Genomic DNA, 19080 nt, shown 5'->3' with positions numbered 1-19080 from the left:
TATCAAGGATGTGATAACAGCACATTTGGAAAGCGGTGAAATGATCGGACAAAGTCAGCATGGATTTGTGAAAGGAAAATCATGTCTGACGAATCTCATAGAATTTTTTGAGGATGTAACTAGTAGAGTGGATAGGGGAGAACCAGTGGATGTGGTATATTTGGATTTTCAAAAGGCTTTTGACAAGGTCCCACACAGGAGATTAGTGTGCAAACTTAAAGCACACGGTATTGGGGGTAAGGTATTGGTGTGGGTGGAGAATTGGTTAGCAGACAGGAAGCAAAGAGTGGGAATAAACGGGACCTTTTCAGAATGGCAGGCGGTGACTAGTGGGGTACCGCAAGGCTCAGTGCTGGGACCCCAGTTGTTTACAATATATATTAATGACTTGGATGAGGGAATTAAATGCAGCATCTCCAAGTTTGCGGATGACACGAAGCTGGGTGGCAGTGTTAGCAGTGAGGAGGATGCTAAGAGGATGCAGGGTGACTTGGATAGGTTGGGTGAGTGGGCAAATTCATGGCAGATGCAATTTAATGTGGATAAATGTGAAGTTATCCACTTTGGTGGCAAAAATAGGAAAACAGATTATTATCTGAATGGTGGCCGATTAGGAAAAAGGGAGGTGCAACGAGACCTGGGTGTCATTATACACCAGTCATTGAAAGTGGGCATGCAGGTACAGCAGGCGGTGAAAAAGGCAAATGGTATGCTGGCATTTATAGCGAGAGGATTCGAGTACAGGGGCAGGGAGGTACTACTGCAGTTGTACAAGGCCTTGGTGAGACCACACCTGGAGTATTGTGTGCAGTTTTGGTCCCCTAATCTGAGGAAAGACATCTTTGCCATAGAGGGAGTACAAAGAAGGTTCACCAGATTGATTCCTGGGATGGCAGGACTTTCATATGAAGAAAGACTGGATGAATTGGGCTTGTACTCGTTGGAATTTAGAAGATTGAGGGGGGATCTGATTGAAACGTATAAGATCCTAAAGGGATTGGACAGGCTAGATGCAGGAAGATTGTTCCCGATGTTGGGGAAGTCCAGAACGAGGGGTCACAGTTTGAGGATAGAGGGGAAGCCTTTTAGGACCGAGATTAGGAAAAACTTCTTCACACAGAGAGTGGTGAATCTGTGGAATTCTCTGCCACAGGAAACTGTTGAGGCCAGTTCATTGGCTATATTTAAGAGGGAGTTAGATATGGCCCTTGTGGCTATGGGGGTCAGGGGGTATGGAGGGAAGGCTGGGGCAGGGTTCTGAGTTGGATGATCAGCCATGATCATAATAAATGGCGGTGCAGGCTCGAAGGGCCGAATGGCCTACTCCTGCACCTATTTTCTATGTTTCTATGTTTCTATATAGAGGATTCTTGCCTACAATAAGGAAAAATAAGAATCTAGCTCATTTATCCCATTATGGGCTTAATTACAGGTTAAGGAATAGGTCACTAAGCCCAACAAAGAAATTATATTTACTTCTGTAAAAAATGCTCGCAAAATGGACTTGCAGCCTTCTAGCTCCTTCCACAAATTATCATTGTTCAGGTCAGTGTCAGTCACAATGAGCAATTCTGCCCTCAAACCTGGCAAACACTTTCCAGCAGGGGTCACTGGATAGCTAGCAGAAGTGGGAAGTGTGGCTGGTTTTATTTATTTTTATTTGGCTGTTATCAGGTGGAATGTTGCTGCTCAATAGCTGCTTCCCCAGGATTATCTGAAATAAAGTCCTTTACTCATTTGACAGTTAGAAGTGCTTGGCTGATGGAGGCATAACTCAGAGTGACTCAAAAGGAAAGGACAAAATAATATGGGATTTTCAATTACAATTCCCTGCTGGTTTACCTCCCCCCACCGCCCTCTCCCCCTTCAGTTTAAACTATGTTGATTTTAGCATTAACAGCTATTCAGGGAAGGCACGGCAACAAAAACTTGTCTATGTTTTCCCTTTTCTAGTAATCACTTGATCGTGCAAATCTCTGGCTTTTGATTCAAAAATAATTGGTCTATTTTATCAAAAAATATCTTTATAATATCAAAGACTTTTTATTGTAATCCTCTTCCCACCTTGATTACAACATACTTTCATCAAGAATGTTTTAAGTCCATAATATGCCAATTACCTTAACAATGGAGTTAAAAGTAATTAAATTGAACAAGTTTAATTGCTTAACCTTGTTGAACCTATATTAATAATCTTCAACATACACACCTCCTAACTCACTCACTGTGGCCAAAGATTTTAACTATATCAGAAGGATTAACAGACATCCCTCTGCACTGTTTGGCAAACAAATTCATCTGATTTGGTACGAGGGTCGAAAGCAGGTATTCTTGGTTCACTTTTCCATTGTGTAGACAGGAATGGGAGGATAAGGCTGGTTGAATTAGGGTTAAAACAATCACATGAGAGATTTTCCAACAAACATGGGAACTTATACAGGAAATGTCAGATTTGTCATTTCTGACAGTACGATGCCTCAGTAACCTAGTAGAGTAATTATTATTCCTGGCCGAATTTGGACAGCGTTAGTAGGCTTATCCAACATTGGGCACCATAAAAAGAACTCTGAGCTCCCTCAGCAAGTTTGTAAGGTGAATAAGTGAGCTTCTAGTTTTGATACCCTCACTGCTGTTTTAGCTAATATGATTACAGTGGTGACAGGAGCATAAAACTGGTTTGGGGAAGGGAAATTGGCCAGGGTTCCCACTCCTGTAACTATTTCACTGAATAAACAATAAACTCATACAAAATGTTGGTCAAATATTATTCCTGGATGCAATTCTACACTCAGTCTCTACATCTGTATTAGAATCCTGCCTAAGTGGAAGTGGTTTTACTAGACTGATTTTAAAACAGCAACTCTCTCACTCGGTTCATGCAGGACAACATTCTGAGGTGTTTCACAGAATCAATCAATTAAGATTGGATACGGTGCCAAGGCAAGAATGTTGGGAGGACTGACCAAGAGCTTGGTCACTGAGGGTTTCAGTGAGGAGAACTGTGGATGTGAGTGGATCAAAGGGGAAGGCAGTGGGAGAAGCGAGCAAATGGGAACTGTGAACCTGAGATAACTTGTAGGTTCAGGGTTTATGCAAGGGAGAACCAGTGAAGATTTAGCTTGACAATCAAAGGGAAGGGAGTTAGTGTCAGTTATGAAGATAATGCTGTAGTATGACAAGAAACCGAGGCCCCTGGATTGTGCCGAGGCAAAATAATATCTAGGAGTAAATTGGGGCTCAGCAACAGAATTAATAGTTTTGGCAATAAAACTAAAGTGAGGAAGTGGTTAAGTTTTAAAAAAAAGACCTGTCAAATAAAGGTCAAAGACTGAGATTTAGAATATAGAGGGAAAAAAAAACTGGGTTGGAAATGGACAGCTCGTTTGGAATGCCAGCAACACGTAGTAGAGAGGAGTTGGTAAATGGCAATAATGTGTTACAATAGCAAGAACAGGCTAACCTCCTACCCTCAATATTCAATACTAACGGAGTTCTTCAGTGTCAACATCCTGAGGGAGCATCATTGACCACAAACTCAACTTGACCAGCCACATAAACATCCTGCCAACGCAAGGAGGTCAGGGACTGAGATCTCGCAGCAAGCAACTTCCTTACATCCCTCAGGTCTTTTTAGGTATGTCAAGAGTATGATGGAATTTAGTAACTAATTAAACAAATTAGTAAACTAGTTTGGCAGGGGGATGGGAACCAGAATGATAGAGTGGAGGAAGAGGAAAACAGAAATAAATCTAAGATAGTGAGCAGTAAAGATGTCAGGAAAGACAGGCAGGTGATGGGGCAAATTTGTAGCCATTGGGATGAGTGGCAGTGCAATAAAGTTGCAGTGAAATCAAAGCAAAAAGTACCAAATACTGGTCTTAAGGTGTTGTACTTAAATGCACGCAGCATAAGGAATAAGGTGGATGATCTTGTTGTACAGCTACAGATTGGCAGGTATGATATTGTGGCCATCACTGAGACGTGGCTAAAGGATGCATGTCTCTGAGAGCTGAATGTCCAAGGATACACTGTGTATTGGAAGGATAAGAAGGTAGGCAGAGGGGGAGGCTTGGCTTTATTGGTAAGAAATTATATTAAATCATTAGAAAGAGGTGATATAGGATCGAAAGGTACAGAATCTTTATGGGTTCAACTAAGAAACACAGGGGTAAAAGGACCCAGATGGCAGTTATTTATAGGCCTCCAAACAGCTGTGGTGATGTGGACTACAAATTACAACAGGAAATAGAAAGGGCTTGTCAGAAGGGCAGTGTTATGATAATTGTGGGGGATTTTAACATGCGAGTGGATTGGGAAAATCAGGTCGGCACTGGATCTCAAGAGAGAGAATTTGTAGAATATCTGCGAGATGGCTTTTTAGAACAGCTTGTCGTTGAGCCCACTAGGGGATCGGCTGTACTGGATTGGGTATTGTGTAATGAACCGGAGGTGATTAGAGAGATTGAGGTGAAGGAACCCTTAGGAGGCAGTGATCATAACATAATTGAGTTCACTGTGAAATTTGAAAAAGAGAATCCGAAATCTGATGTGTCGGTATTTCAGTGGAGTAAAGGAAATTACAGTGGCATGAGAGAGGAACTGGCCAAAGTTGACTGGAAAGGGACACTGGCGGGAAAGACGGCAGAGCAGCAGTGGCTGGAGTTTATGTGAGAAATGAGGAAGGCGCAAGATAGGTATATTCCAAAAAAGAAGAAATTTTCGAATGGAAAAAGGATGCACCCGTGGTTGACAAGAGAAGTCAAAGCCAAAGTTAAAGCAAAGGAGAGGGCATACAAGGAAGCAAAAATTAGTGGGAAGACAGAGGATTGGGAGGTTTTTAAAAGCTTGCAAAACGAAACTAAGAAGGTCATTAAGAGGGAAGAGATTAACTATGAAAGGAAGCTAGCAAATAATATCAAAGAGGATACTAAAAGCTTTTTCAAGTATATAAAGAGTAAAAGACGGATGAGAGTAGATACAGGACCGATAGAAAATGATGCTGTAGAAATTGTAATGGGAGATAAGGAGATGGCAGAGGAACTGAACGAGTATTTTGCATCAGTCTTCACTGAGGAAGACATCAGCAGTATACCGGACACTCAAGGGTGGCAGGGAAGAGAAGTGTGCGCAGTCACAATTACGACAGAGAAAGTACTCAGGAAGCTGAATAGTCTAAAGGTCGATAAATCTCCCGGACCAGATGGAATGCACCCTCGTGTTCTGAAGGAAGTAGCTGTGGAGATTGCGGAGGCATTAGCGATGGTCTTTCAAAAGTCGATAGATTTTGGCATGGTTCCGGAGGACTGGAAGATTGCAAATGTCACTGCGCTATTTAAGAAGGGGGAAAGGAAGCAAAAAGGAAATTATAGACCTGTTAGCTTGACATCGGTGGTTGGGAAGTTGTTGGAGTCGATTGTCAAGGATGAGGTTACAGAGTACCTGGAGGCATATGACAAGATAGGCAGAACTCAGCATAGATTCCTTAAAGGAAAATCCTGCCTGACAAACCTATTACAATTTTTTGAGGAAATTACCAGTAGGCTAGACAAGGGAGAAGCAGTGGATGTTGTATATTTGGATTTTCAGAAGGCCTTTGACAAGGTGCCACACATGAGGCTACGTAACAAGATAAGAGCCCATGGAATTACGGGAAAGTTACATACGTGGATAGAGTGTTGGCTGATTGGCAGTAAACAGAGAGTGGGAGTAAAGGGATCCTATTCTAGTTGGCTGCCGGTTACCAGCGGTGTTCCTCAGGGGTCCGTGTTGGGGCCGCTTCTTTTTACGTTGTACATCAACGATTTGGATTATGGAATAGATGGCTTTGTGGCTAAGTTTGCTGATGATACAAAGATAGTTGGAGGGGCCGGTTGTGCTGAGGAAATGGAGAGTCTGCAGAGAGACTTGGATAGATTGGAAGAATGGGCAGAGAAGTGGCAAATGAAATACAATGTTGCAAAGTGTATGGTTGTGCACTTTGGCAGAAGAAATAAACGGGCAGACTATTATTTAAATGGGGAGAGAATTCTAAGTTCTGAGATGCAACGGGACTTGGGAGTCGTTGTACAGGATACCCTTAAGGTTAACCTCCAGGTTGAGTCGGTAGTGAAGAAGGCGAATGCAATGTTGGCATTCATTTCTAGAGGAATAGAGTATAGGAGCAGGGATGTGATGTTGAGGCTCTATAAGGCGCTGGTGAGACCTCACTTGGAGTACTGTGGGCAGTTTTGGTCTCCTTATTTAAGAAAGGATGTGTTGACGTTGGAGAGGGTACAGAGAAGATTCACTAGAATGATTCTGGGAATGAGAGGGTTAACATATGAGGAACGTTTGTCCGCTCTTGGACTGTATTCCTTGGAGTTTAGAAGAATGAGGGGAGACTTCATAGAAACATTTCGAATGTTGAAAGGCATGGACAGAGTGGATGTGGCAAAGTTGTTTCCCATGATGGGGGAGTCTAGTACGAGAGGGCATGCCTTAAGGATTGAAGGGCGCCCATTCAGAACAGAGATGTAAAGAAATTTTTTTAGTCAGAGGGTGTTGAATCTATGGAATTTGTTGCCACGGGCAGCAGTGGAGGCCAAGTCATTGGGTGTATTTAAGGCAGAGATTGATAGGTATCTGAGTAGCCAGGGCATCAAAGGTTACGGTGAGAAGGCGGGGGAGTGGGACTAAATGGGAGAATGGATCAGCTCATGATAAAACGGCGGAGCAGACTCGATGGGCTGAATGGCCGACTTCTGCTCCTTTGTCTTATGGTCTAATGGAATACTTCTCACTTGCCTGGGTAAGTGGAGCACTAACTACTTTTAAGAAGCTTGGCACCATCAACATTACAACTCTATCACCATCTGGGTTAAAGCAGCCCACTTAATTGGCCCAAACACGAGGAAATCTGCAGATGCTGGAATTTCAAGCAACACACATAACAGCTGCTGGTGAACGCAGCAGGGCAGGCAGCATCTCTAGGAAGAGGTACAGTCGACGTTTCAGGCCAAGACCCTTCGTCAGGACTTAATTTTCTGCCCATCAACCACGCTGAACAGTCATTCCCTCCACCGCCAATGTACCATGAGTACAGTAGTACTATCTCAAAATGCTTGACAGTTCCTCAGCCAGGATTCTCCAGCAGCATCTTAGAAAGAAAGAATGAAACAAAGAAAGAGAGAGAGGGAGAAATATTAGCTTTATTTGTCACAGGTACATCAAAACAGAGTGAAGTGCATTGTTTTGCATCATTGTTTGCAGTGTGCTGAGGACAGCTCGCAAGCCGTGCCAACATACTACGTCCATGGCTTATTAACCATAACCATACAGTACATCTTTAGAACAAGGAGGAAACTGGAGCAACCAGAGGAATCCAGCCAGTCATGGGGAGAACGTACAGACACTGGCAGGAATTGAACCCATATCTTGCAATCACTGGCGTGGTAAAGCATTACGCTAACTGCTACGCTTTTGTGCTGCCCGTCGCCTCTGCTATCAGAAACAAGAGGACAGTAAGAGCAATTGGAACACAGCCACCTACAACCTCTCCTCCAAGAGGTGCACTCTCTTGATTTAGAAACACATTGCTGTTCTTCAATCATCTCTGCGTCTAAATCTCATCAGTACTTTGAAGTTATCTTCGCTGGAAAGGGTTAGAAGTTAATCCAAGTTAGAGATGAAACATCAGTGCTGATGTTGGCAGCAGTATCCTCATCCCAAAACATAAGTAAGTATTTATATAACAATATTTTTGTGTGTGATGGGCACCTTGAAAGAAATAGAGTCACAGGAAATTACAATTGTCCAATTCTATCCCAAATCATTATCTATTATATGTGTGCCTTTCCTGCAGGCTTATTGGACAGGAATTTGAAATAGGAATTCTGGCCAGTTTCCTCTCCCTGAAGCCTGTGGTTGTTGCTCCAAGCTGGCATAGGGCAGGGATCAAACTTAGAATCTTTCTGTCAGCTAACCAGTTCTCCGACCACCACCAGTTATTTTGTGCAGTGATCATCCATGTGGCACCTTATCAAATGGTTTTTGGAATTTCAAACACACCACATCCACTGGTTCTTCCTTGCGTATAGGGTTCATTGGACAGGAATCTAGAATGGGACTTCTAGCCAATTTCTCCTCTCTGGGGTCTATGAAAATACACCTACGACTATATCATTTGGCATTGCCTACAGATCAAAACTGGTACTGTGCAGATATGCGGAAAACATTCTTAAGATTTCTTTAGCTATACTAAACTGAGTACTCCTGATTATTGCCTTTTTAAATTGGAATTTAGATATGTATCAGTGATTTGTGTTTTGCCTGCATGATTATGTTAGTTGCTTTGGCAAGCAAGCTCAGGGCACTGAGGGTAGGTATCACAGAGCCTTAGCAAAGTGGTTTACTGTTTCCAGTAAACCTGAAATATGATGAAGGTGATTTGAGAATTGTTGTACATTAACCCCCCATGACTATTCCACTGAATAAATAATAGGCTCGTAAGGGACGTGCTTGTGTTTTTATAATAGTTGAAAAGAAACACACACAGATAGCAGAACCCAGCCAGCTGAGTCCTGATAAATGTGTAAGTAATTTAACAAGAAATGTTATGCTTTAATTAGGATTTCTTACAGGTTGCTTGTGTAAAATAACCAATTTGTACTGAAATCCATCTAATGATTCCTTCTGCAAGTGAAGCTAAATTAAACAACATGAACACCAGTTTTCTAACATATTCCTGCCTTACTGTGAAACTGAAAGATGGATTGATAATAATTAAGAGTGTTGAACATTGATAGCTTGAATAGGGAAGCAAAACACTAGCCCTGGTTGAAATTTCACTCTTTTGCTGTTACATTTGGATTAGACTTCTAAACAAAAAGGATTGAAAAGAAAGTAATTTCAGTAAAATGGAATTGCGAGTTGGGATAACCATTTATTTAGCAGGCAACCCCTCAAATAGTAATGAAAATCAAGGTCTTATTCACATAGGCTATGGCCAGCCCTGATAGTGCATAGTATTCATGAAGAAATTCATGAGGATATGATTGTCTCCAAGTGTCTTGAATGTTCCTGATATTAATGGTCGTGCCATGTCTTGGTCTTACCATCAGAGGACCAAGAGAAAACCAGCGTGCGTACACTCAGTTGCCACTTCATTAGCTATCTCCTGTACCTAATAAAGTGGCCACTGAGTGTATGTTCGTGGTCTTCTTCTGCTCTAGCCCATCCACTTCAGAATTCAATGTGTTGTACATTCAGAGATGCTCTTCTGCACACCACTATTATAGCACGTGGTTATTTGTGATACTATCATCTTGAACCAGTCTGGCCATTCTCCTCTGACCTCTCATTAACAGTGTGTTTTCTCTCACAGAACTGCTGCTCACTAGATGTTTTTTGTTACTCACACCATTCTCTGTAAACTCTATGCATGAAAATCCCAGGAGATCAGAATTTCTGAGATACTCAAACCACCCCAATTGGCACCCTATGGTCAAAGTCACCTTGGTCACATTTCCTCTCCCCTCTGATGTTTGGTCTGAAGCTCTTGACCATGGCAGTATACTTTTATATATTGAGTTGCTGTCATATGATTGGCTGATTAGATATTTGCATTAATGTACAGAAGTACCTAATGAAGTGGCCGGTGAGTGTAGCTTGGAAACGTGTGATCCCAAGACTTTGGTAACTAAAACAAACATCCAAAGACACATTTCTCATCCATTACATATAGAGAGGCTCCTTATGATCATCCTTATTTGAAGACTGGTGGCATGGACATTGCAGCAACTACCACACATTGAGGACCACAAACATGTGGAAGACAAGAGGTCAGGTTCTTCAGTGTTCTGGTGCAGGGCATTTGATATCTATGAAAAATAAGGGGCTAATAATGAAGTTACAAGAAGTTGCTGTTCATCCTCATTGTAGGGCTGTGAATAAAACAGGACTATGATGGTTGGTCCCATTCAGCTTGTTGGTGGTGGGTCAAGGAGTGGGAAAGGATTGAGTCTTTAATTGCCAAGTCTAACCACATTGCAATAATCTTACTGTGCAGAGGTGAGTTGCATCAGGAGTCATTCACTTAAAATTAAGAGAAGGATTTACTTCTTAAAGGATGTTATCAATCTTTGCAACCATGTACCATTGGAAGTAATGGATGTCATGTTATTAAGTCTATGCAAAACTGGAACTGATTTTTGGACAATTGGGGTATTGTTGGAAGTGTTGAAGCCAAAGATTAGATCAACTATTAACTTATTAAATAGTGGAGCATGCTTGAAGATCCTCATAACCCATTCCAGTTTCTGTTTATTTAGCAATATAGTGCAGAGTAGCCCCTTCCAGCCCCCCCCCCCCAGCAACCCTACAACCCTGATTAATTCTAACCTATTCATGGGACAATTTACAATGACCATTTCACCTATCCAGTAAGCCTTTGGACTGTGGGAGGAAACCAGAGCACCTGGGGAAAACTCGTGGATTACATGGGGAGGACATACAGAAACTCCTTACAGAACTGTACCAGAATTGACCTCCCAACACTGGAATGCCCCGAGCTGTAATACTGTCACTCTAAGCTCTCGATGTATTTGATGGCTGCCATGAAGTTAAATGTTGTCCATATTTATATTTTACTTGGAAAACCACTTAACCAACCTGACGCTGCACAAAGAGCAAATAGTCATGGTAAGAAACAGGTCCTTGCCCACCATGTCCATGCCAAGTAGCCATCTATCCTAACTCCAGTATTTGGCCATTGGGCCCTGAGTACCCTGGCACCTCAAGGTACGTCACAGTACTCATTTGGAAAATGATGAGGATGTGATTATTCCTTTTAACATCTATAATGTTCTTGATCTCATAGTATACTATCTGGACAATTGATTTTCTGCAATGTATCTGTTAATGTTCCATACATCTGCTGGCAAAAAACATCAGGAGCAAAGTATAATGTAGAAACAGCAAGCAGCAGAGACTATCTTCATCTGCAACGCCAACTGCGAGTTATTCTCCTTCTGAAAGTAGTTTCAATCTGTAACTATCAGATAGAGAAAGATGGACATTAATTAACTTACCAGAACCAAAACAGTAACAAATTATACATTAATTAGCTGTCTAATCCATTGGCCTGAAACACAGCCAAGATCAGATGAGATTTAAATGAATGCACAAAGGAAAGCTGGCCAATTTAAATTGATATTGAACTCATTTAAATTATAAAATTGTATTAGCACCACTTACTGGTGACAGTAGCTGGGATGCTCTGTCCTTCTCTCTGCACAGTTCAGTCCTCTAGCACTGATGTGTGATGTTGGTGCTGGTCATGATTACTAAACAGTTACAATCCAACTGCTTTGTCACCAGCAACAGAACAAAGCAACTTGGTGTTTAGATATCCCTGCATTGGATAAGTGAAAGAAGATCACGGATGAAAGGTGTTTGGCTGATTGGAGTTAGATAAAAGAATGGTTTCTGTTCTGCGCAGCTGAGGCCTCTGTTGGTTGGAGTTGACCATGGATGTTGCACCCCAGCTGTCTACATAATTTTCAAGCCAGGCCAGTACAATATGGAGAGCCCATGTAACAGGTTTCCCCTCTCCACGCAGCTGATGAATTCAGAAGAATGGAAGCAACCAGTACAGTTTGGTACTCGTGACCTCACAGGAGTTGCTAGTCAGCATTGAACTGACTGTTAATGGCCAGTAGGACTACCTTAGGGACTCCAGCTCTGGATTTTTCACTCAGAGTTTACTCCCAAAGCTTCCTCCATGAGTGGATATAGTCACAAGGCAGCAGAGATTTGAGATCAGAGTTTTCCTTCTCCTAAATGAACTGCCTATCATGGCTGATGAGCCCCATCTGGCCGAAGGGACTGGTTTTAAGGCACAGGTAATCCACCTTTTCTCCTCCTGTCAGGAGAAACGGTTCCACCGGGCTTAGTAAATGCCAGGAGCTGGACTTGGTTGTCATGGGCTATTTGAGACGCATGCCATTAGGAGCATTTAATAGATAGTTGAGACTTATGCTGACTACCACTCCTGGCTATAACAACCTAAAGGAACTACAGTTATTGGAAATAATAATAGCTACTTATTATCTCTTATTATCAAACCTGATGTGCTCTCGAACTTCCAGTAATGACCTCCCCCACCTTCACCATTCCCTATTTCCATCTTATCTCCTTACCTACCCATCACCTCCCTCTGATGTTCTTCCTCTTTTTTCCGTAGCCTTCTGTCCTCTCCTGTTAGATTCCCCCCTTGCCAACCCTGTATCTCTTTCACCAATCAACTTCCCGGCTCTTTACTTCACCCCTTACCCCACTTCCCGGTTTCACCTATCACCTTGTGTTTTCTCCTCCCCTGCTCCCACCTTCTTAGGCTGACTCTTCATCTTTTTTTCCTCCAGTCATGAAGGGTCTCAGCCCAAAACGTCAACTATATTCTTTTCCATAGTTGGTGCTGAGTTCCTCCAGCATTTCAACTAATCACTGACTAATAGTAATCTAAAAGTAATAGATGGTGATTAATAGATATTACTTTGATTATAAATTTACTTTGAACTTTGAAATGTTCTTTACCACTGCTAGTTGAATAGATGTAAACAGATCAGTGGGACATATCTTCCAAGGATATTTGCAGATTCAATCCCCACTATTATCAGTGCCACACATGCCCAATGTAAGGTGAGTGCACTCGTGTGGCAGCCACGCTGTTGTACTTAATAGCTCTTTCTCCCCCTTTATTTATAGTTTAGTGCCATGAGTTTTGTTGATAGCATACTTCACGGACCAGGGCAAAATCAAATGATGCATTTGCTCCTAATAGTTGCAACAGATTGTTAAAAAGGAACTTGTTTTAATAGAAAGATCATTTAAAGCCACAGCACTGGGATATAAAAGTAAAAGGAGCATTGACTGAGATGTCTCAGATTTTAGGTAGTTTTTAGCTCAATGGTCTACTTCCAGGGACCCACAAAGATTTTAGATATGATTATAGATTCAATTTCATCTGCAAGTCACACAACACAGGATCGGACCCCTTCAACCATGTCTTGTTTGTTCTTAAAAATAAACTTGGTGTGGGTTTACACTAGATCATTTTATTATTGACCTGAGCATGTGCTACCTGGTCAAAATCGCCATTTCGGGTTCAAGGTGAACTGCCTGCAGTGCCCACTGGGAACTGAAGTTCTTTATTACACACATGATAACACATCTTCCCCCTTTAAAGAAAAAGAAACAATACCATGTCCTCATAAACCTGCAAGGAACGATAATCTTTTCCAACAAAGATACCGATATTCGAGTCTAGCTGGTCCCTTCGCTTTTTTTCCAACTTCAATTGTAATGAGCAACTACAGTTCCTTATCCACTATCAACTCTCAGTCAGTCTCTGAGGTGGTTTAATTATCCTCTTTGGTCTGCTATTTGTTTCCATAGGTCTATTACTTTAATTTTGTGTGTTAATATTTGTGTTGTTCTGAGAACTCTGATTAACATGTTCATTTTTTACATCAGCTGGCCCCTTTGGTGTACTGACAGGTGACATGTCACAGCTATGGATTGGAGCTTGTGGCCGTAGATCCACACAGTTCCTTCTCCAAGGTGTCTCTTGCATCATCTGAATCACAAAGGAACATGGAGCTGCTTCCTCTTGCATGTATCCTTGCATGGACCATGTGCCAGAATCATGATCTCGGATTCGCACTTAATCTCCAGGCTTCAGGACTAGTTCGACCAAAATTAACATCTAAGCTATTTCTATATCCCTCAAACCCAGGGATTCCCAACCTGGGGCCCAGAGACCTCTTGGTTAACGGTAGCAGTCCATGGCATAAAAAGGTTGGGAACCCCTGCTCTAAACCTATCCTATCCACGTACTTTTTAAATGTTGTTAATGCACCTGACTCAACCACTTCACCTGGCAGCTGATTCCATGCACGTAATCTGGGTGAAGTGGTTACCTCTCAAAGTTCCTCTTAAATCTCCTCGCTCTCACCCTAAACATATGTCCCAAACCTGGGAAAAAGACTGAGTGCATTCACCTGATCTATGCCCCATATGATGTTATACTCTTCTACAAGATCACATCTCATTCTCCGCCACTCCAAATGAGTCAAAAAGACTTAAAACAGAGAACAAGTTTAACAGCAGTTTACATTATACCAGATGATATTCTGAAACATTTCTGGCTGTTTTCTCTTTACAGGCTCCAGCAGTTGGACCAGCACAGTCAGGCCAGTGCACAGCAAGTGATGGAATTGCTGCAGAGGCAGAACGAGCTGATGAGGGAAAGACAGATCCTACTGGAAAAGTTACAGTGCCTTCAGTCGTCAGGAAATGTCACAGACAAAGTAGCATTCTTCTGTTACCTATTTCACATTAACCTAAGGTCACTGTAGTAAACAGATGGTATCAGTCACAGTATTCCAATTAAGGTGCAAGACAGCAGTCTCTTGTACCTTTCTTACTAAGCAGCTTAATCCAAGTGGAGGGAAGTTGACTGGAGATGACATTTTATTTGGAGTCATAGAGCACTACAGTACAGAACCAATCCCTTCAGCACAATCTGTCCATGCCAATGTCAAAGAATTATGGGTCTGTATTCCACATCCCTCTGTTTTCTTGCACTCCTCAGTGTCCTCCTGTGTATGTCTTACCCTGGTTAGTCCTCCCACAGTACAAAACATCACACTTGTCTGTATTAAATCCCAAGATCCATTTTTCCAGCTGGTCAAGATCTCACTACAAGCTTTGATAGACTTCTGTTCAATATTTTGCACTTTTAAAAAAATCTCTAAAATTATGGTTCAAATGGCTGTGTAGGGTCTGGAAATTTAAGTGTGCCTGGGAGGTATGCCGCCATGGGGCAGAGGTAAGGGGCAACCACCACTTTGGTTGATGGCCCACCTCAAACAATTTAGTTTAGACCTTCGCCTGTCCGAGGCCAGGCTTGGTAGTAGGCATGGTAGCTGCAGGCATGTGGGCATCAGAGTTTAGTACATTGGTGGAGCAGGAGGAGGGGATTGGGCACTGGGAATATCTACAGACTGACTGGTGGCCAGCGTGGAGACTGCAGACTGGGCAGAACATTTCGGTAAAAGTGCAAACTGTTGAGGGGGTCAGTGGGGATTGACCCTAGCAACATATAGGAGAAGGAGAACTGGCTGGGAGTTGGGGGCTGGAGGTAAGTGTTGCACTGTTGGGATGGAACGGGACCCAAAAATGTAAATTCAAAGAAATGAAAACTTTTAAAAGAAGTCTGCATTTGGAGATCTGAATTATAAGTAAGGTCAAGCAGCAACTGTGGGAAGAGGAGCTGAGTTAATGTTTCAAATTGAAGACTGCCTGTCACTACTTACCCCAGGATCACAAGGGTGATTTGTAGCAGGAAATGCCCAGCTGAATATTTGAAGAGCTACAAAATGATCCAGAAGTTGACATTATTGTGCTACATTCCAGAAAAAAAAATCAATTTTCAGTTACATAGTGCCAAAGGAAACAGCTTGATGCAATTAAATTTCTAGGCAACAGTCTGTGTCTTCTTTTACAATAGGCTCCTACTCTCAATCGACTCAGTGCAAAGATCTGCACAGTGATATTCTCTATTTGCTTGTACTCTTCACCTGCTCTCCATAACACTCTCCTCAACGGCTTTAGTCTTGTTCTCGTCTATTTCACATCTCTCTCTCTCTCTCTCCTTCCATCTCCTACACCAGTGCTGATTCCTCAACAGACTTAGTTTAGTCTCAGTCACTTTGGGATGAGCCTAACCATCCCCAACTGCCCCACAAATAAATAAAGTTAAAAACAGAGGCTAATTCTATAGGAATTATTTCATGGAGAAGTTTTCTGGGCTTATCACATCCACAAGACTATGGAATGTTATGTCTAGTAAAGACCAGTGCCTTACATGATTACTCTGGTACTTGGAGGTTGTGCTGGAAGAGTCATCAAACATAAAACAGAACAGCACAGTACAGGCCTTTCAGCCCATGATGTTGTGCTAACCAATATAAACCCACTCCATGATCAGTCTATCCCCTCCTTCCCACATAGTCCATAACCCACCATTTATCTTTCTATCATATTCCTATCTAAGAGTCTCCTCAATGTCTCCAGTATATCAGCCTATAGCACTAATCTCAGCAGTGTGTTCCAGGTATTTACCACTTACTGTGTGTTTAAAAAAAAATTACCTCTGACAACCCCTATACTTTCCTCCAATCACTTCTCTATTAGCCATTGCAGCCCTGGGAAAAAAGGCACTGGCTGTCATTCTGTCTACACTCTTATCTTGTACACTGCTATCAAGTCACCCCTCATCCTCGTTCACTGCAAAGAGTCATAGGGAGAAAAGCCTCAGCTTACATAACCTTTCCTGATGAGACATGCTGTCTAGACTGGACAGCATCTTGAGAGAAGTTCTCTAATATGTCCCTCTCTACAGTAGCTGGTCTCTGTTTGCCTGTTCTTCTTCCATTCCTCAAGTGGCTGTCCAAGCACAATGACAACACTTTTTGCGCGCAACTATACAAGCTCAATAAAATCAGTGGCCCGGCCCGCTTTTAAAAGTGTAAGGAAAACTTCCAGAATTGTGACAATGTTGAGGCTTTGATAAGCTTTCTGAGCAAATCTCCCAGCAAGGTTCAACATTTCTTCTGAAACTTCCAGAAGCCCCTTATCCTCACCTGTGACTTGTTTACTCCCAGTCATGTAGTTGCTTTTGGAAGAGGATAATAAAGCAAGCACCAAAATGCATGGCCTCAATACACCCTGCAAACCAAGGTTCCCCAAACTGTTAGCCTTGCCTTTTATTCTGACAGGGACATGCAAATTCTGTACTCTCGAAATTTCTATCTTGAAGGACTCCCATTTACTAAGCTCACCATTGCCAGAAAACAACCTATCCCAACCACACCTGACAGATCCTTTCTGATACCATCATTAATGACCCTCTAGGTAAAGGTCCAATCACTTTACAAAAATGATATCATGCTTGTTGTGGCAGAATTGACCTTTCAACCTGTGATTTCACCTTGATCTTCTTGAGTTCCCTTTTACCGAGTAATGACTTGGATGTCATCCTTTACTGAGAGGTTCAAAGTGAGATTGGAAGATGACAGTGCAGCCCGATCACCCAGACTCCCTACGTTCCTGATGAATGTACTGAAAAGCAAGAGGTGCTCCCAAGGTTAGGAAGATCTTCACACTCAAACTGTCAATCAAAGTGATGGTTAAAGTCACAAAGCACTGATTTCCTGATCCAGTTTTTAATAACTGTGGGACAAAGCAAATCTGCCTTTGTGGGCAATTTCTACTTTTCCCAGTGGAATGACAATAAAGCTGAATCTTGACATTTGTAACACTCGTTAAATATTCCACATAAACAGAGGTCACACATTTCCTCTGAAGTCTGTGAATTTATTCTCTCTCGCCCAGCGAGTCTGCTCTCAGCTGTCACAAGACCACTTCTTCACTTGATCAAGAAATGACATTGCCACATATTTCCATCAGACTGTAGAACGGACAGAATCCTTACAGTTGAAATGAAACAGACCCCTGATCAAATGCAGCTGCTTTTGGGGAAATCCTCAGAATGACACCAGAGGATGGTCTCCTGTTCTCTTGACACAGCTGCATACATTGCAGTACCAGGCAATCTGCCAGCACACTGACTGGCCGCCAGCCTTCAGCTGAGTTCCATATTTCATGCACACATGACTGAAGGAACAATATAACCTCATCCTGGTTTAATATTAGAAGTCCAGGTGTCACCTTAAATGCACCCTTGTGAAACTAAACAAAGTCTATTAACATTACTTGTTTTACTTTGAATTGTTGAATTAGTATCATCTTTATTTAGAAGCAACTTTTACTGGCATGTTTGAATATAAGGAACAGGAGCAGGAGAAGGCACCTAGTTCTTCAAACCTGCTTCCCCATTCATTGCCTCACACCTGATCTTCCTCAGCACCTCCTTCCAACACTATCCTCATACCTCTGGATGCCAATAATACCCAGGAATCTATCAATCTCTGCTTTAGGGATAAAAACAATCCTCCAGAGAATTCCAAAGGTTTACCACTCTTTGGGTGAAGAAATATTTTCTTATCTCAATCTTAACTGTTTCTTTATTGCTCTGAGTTCAATGTAGAGAGCATAGCTTAAAGGTTAGAGGAGAGAAACTAAATAGAAAACTGAAGGGTAGTTTCCCCCTCTAACCAGAGTGTGGTCAGTATATGGAACGGGCTGCCAGAGGAAGTGGTGAGTTAGGTACAATAACAACACAGCACATGTTCAGTACATGGATAGGACATTTAGACAGATACATGCTAAATGTAGCAAATGGGCATCTTGGCCAGCATGGACCAGTTGAGATTGAAGGGTCTGTGTCCATGATCTATAACCCTGTGACCCAAAAATGGTGTACTCTGTATTCTCAAACTGATCATAGGACAAGTTATCATCTGTCCTTCCATGCTGTCAAGCCTTTTCAGTTTCTCATTCTGCTAAACTCTAGAGAAGACAGGCCCAGTCAACTAAATCTATCTTCATAGGGCAAACCCACTATCCCTGACTTACATCCTTACTTAGGCAAGAAGACCAAATTGATACAGTGTTCCAGGTCAAGTCTCAGCAAGGCCCCATACAATTTAGCTAACATTTGTCTAACCAATAACCAAACCCTATCATTATAAAATCAAGCATAGTGTTTTCCTCTTCATCACCTGCTGTACTTTCATGCTGGTCTTCAGTGATCTGCCTACAGTGAAATCCTAGCAGAACCAGTAACATTACCCAAGCTTTCGGTCACATTTGTTCTCCCCCAATCCACAGAAACAACTCCAGATTTTGTGGAGCACTTGAAACAGAACATTCAAAATTAATTTATTATCAAAGTATACAATTCTGAAATTCTTCTTCTCCAGATAGCCACAAAACCAACAAAGCAAAGACAGGCAGCACAATCATCAACCCCTAAATCACCCTGCCTGCACACAAAAAGACAAAAAAGATCAGGCGAAAAATACAGAATACAAAAAAAAACCATAAGTCTGGAAAAAATAATCCACAGCCCAAGTTCAC

The 19080-nt window shown here is 42.1% G+C and overlaps 1 protein-coding gene across 1 annotated transcript in view; it reads left to right on the top strand.

Moving 5' to 3' along the window:
• sdccag8 (SHH signaling and ciliogenesis regulator sdccag8) overlaps positions 1–19080 on the top strand; it is a 426566-nt gene that overhangs the window by 396245 nt on the left and 11241 nt on the right. Inside the window, exon 17 of the mRNA XM_063055502.1 lies at positions 14201–14345. Coding sequence (XP_062911572.1) covers positions 14201–14345 — 145 coding nt within the window. The remainder of the gene's footprint in view (positions 1–14200; positions 14346–19080) is intronic.

The sequence above is a fragment of the Mobula hypostoma genome, chromosome 8, assembly GCF_963921235.1.
Source record: "Mobula hypostoma chromosome 8, sMobHyp1.1, whole genome shotgun sequence".
Taxonomy (NCBI): domain Eukaryota; kingdom Metazoa; phylum Chordata; class Chondrichthyes; order Myliobatiformes; family Myliobatidae; genus Mobula; species Mobula hypostoma.
This window is presented reverse-complemented; position numbering and strand designations above follow the sequence as displayed.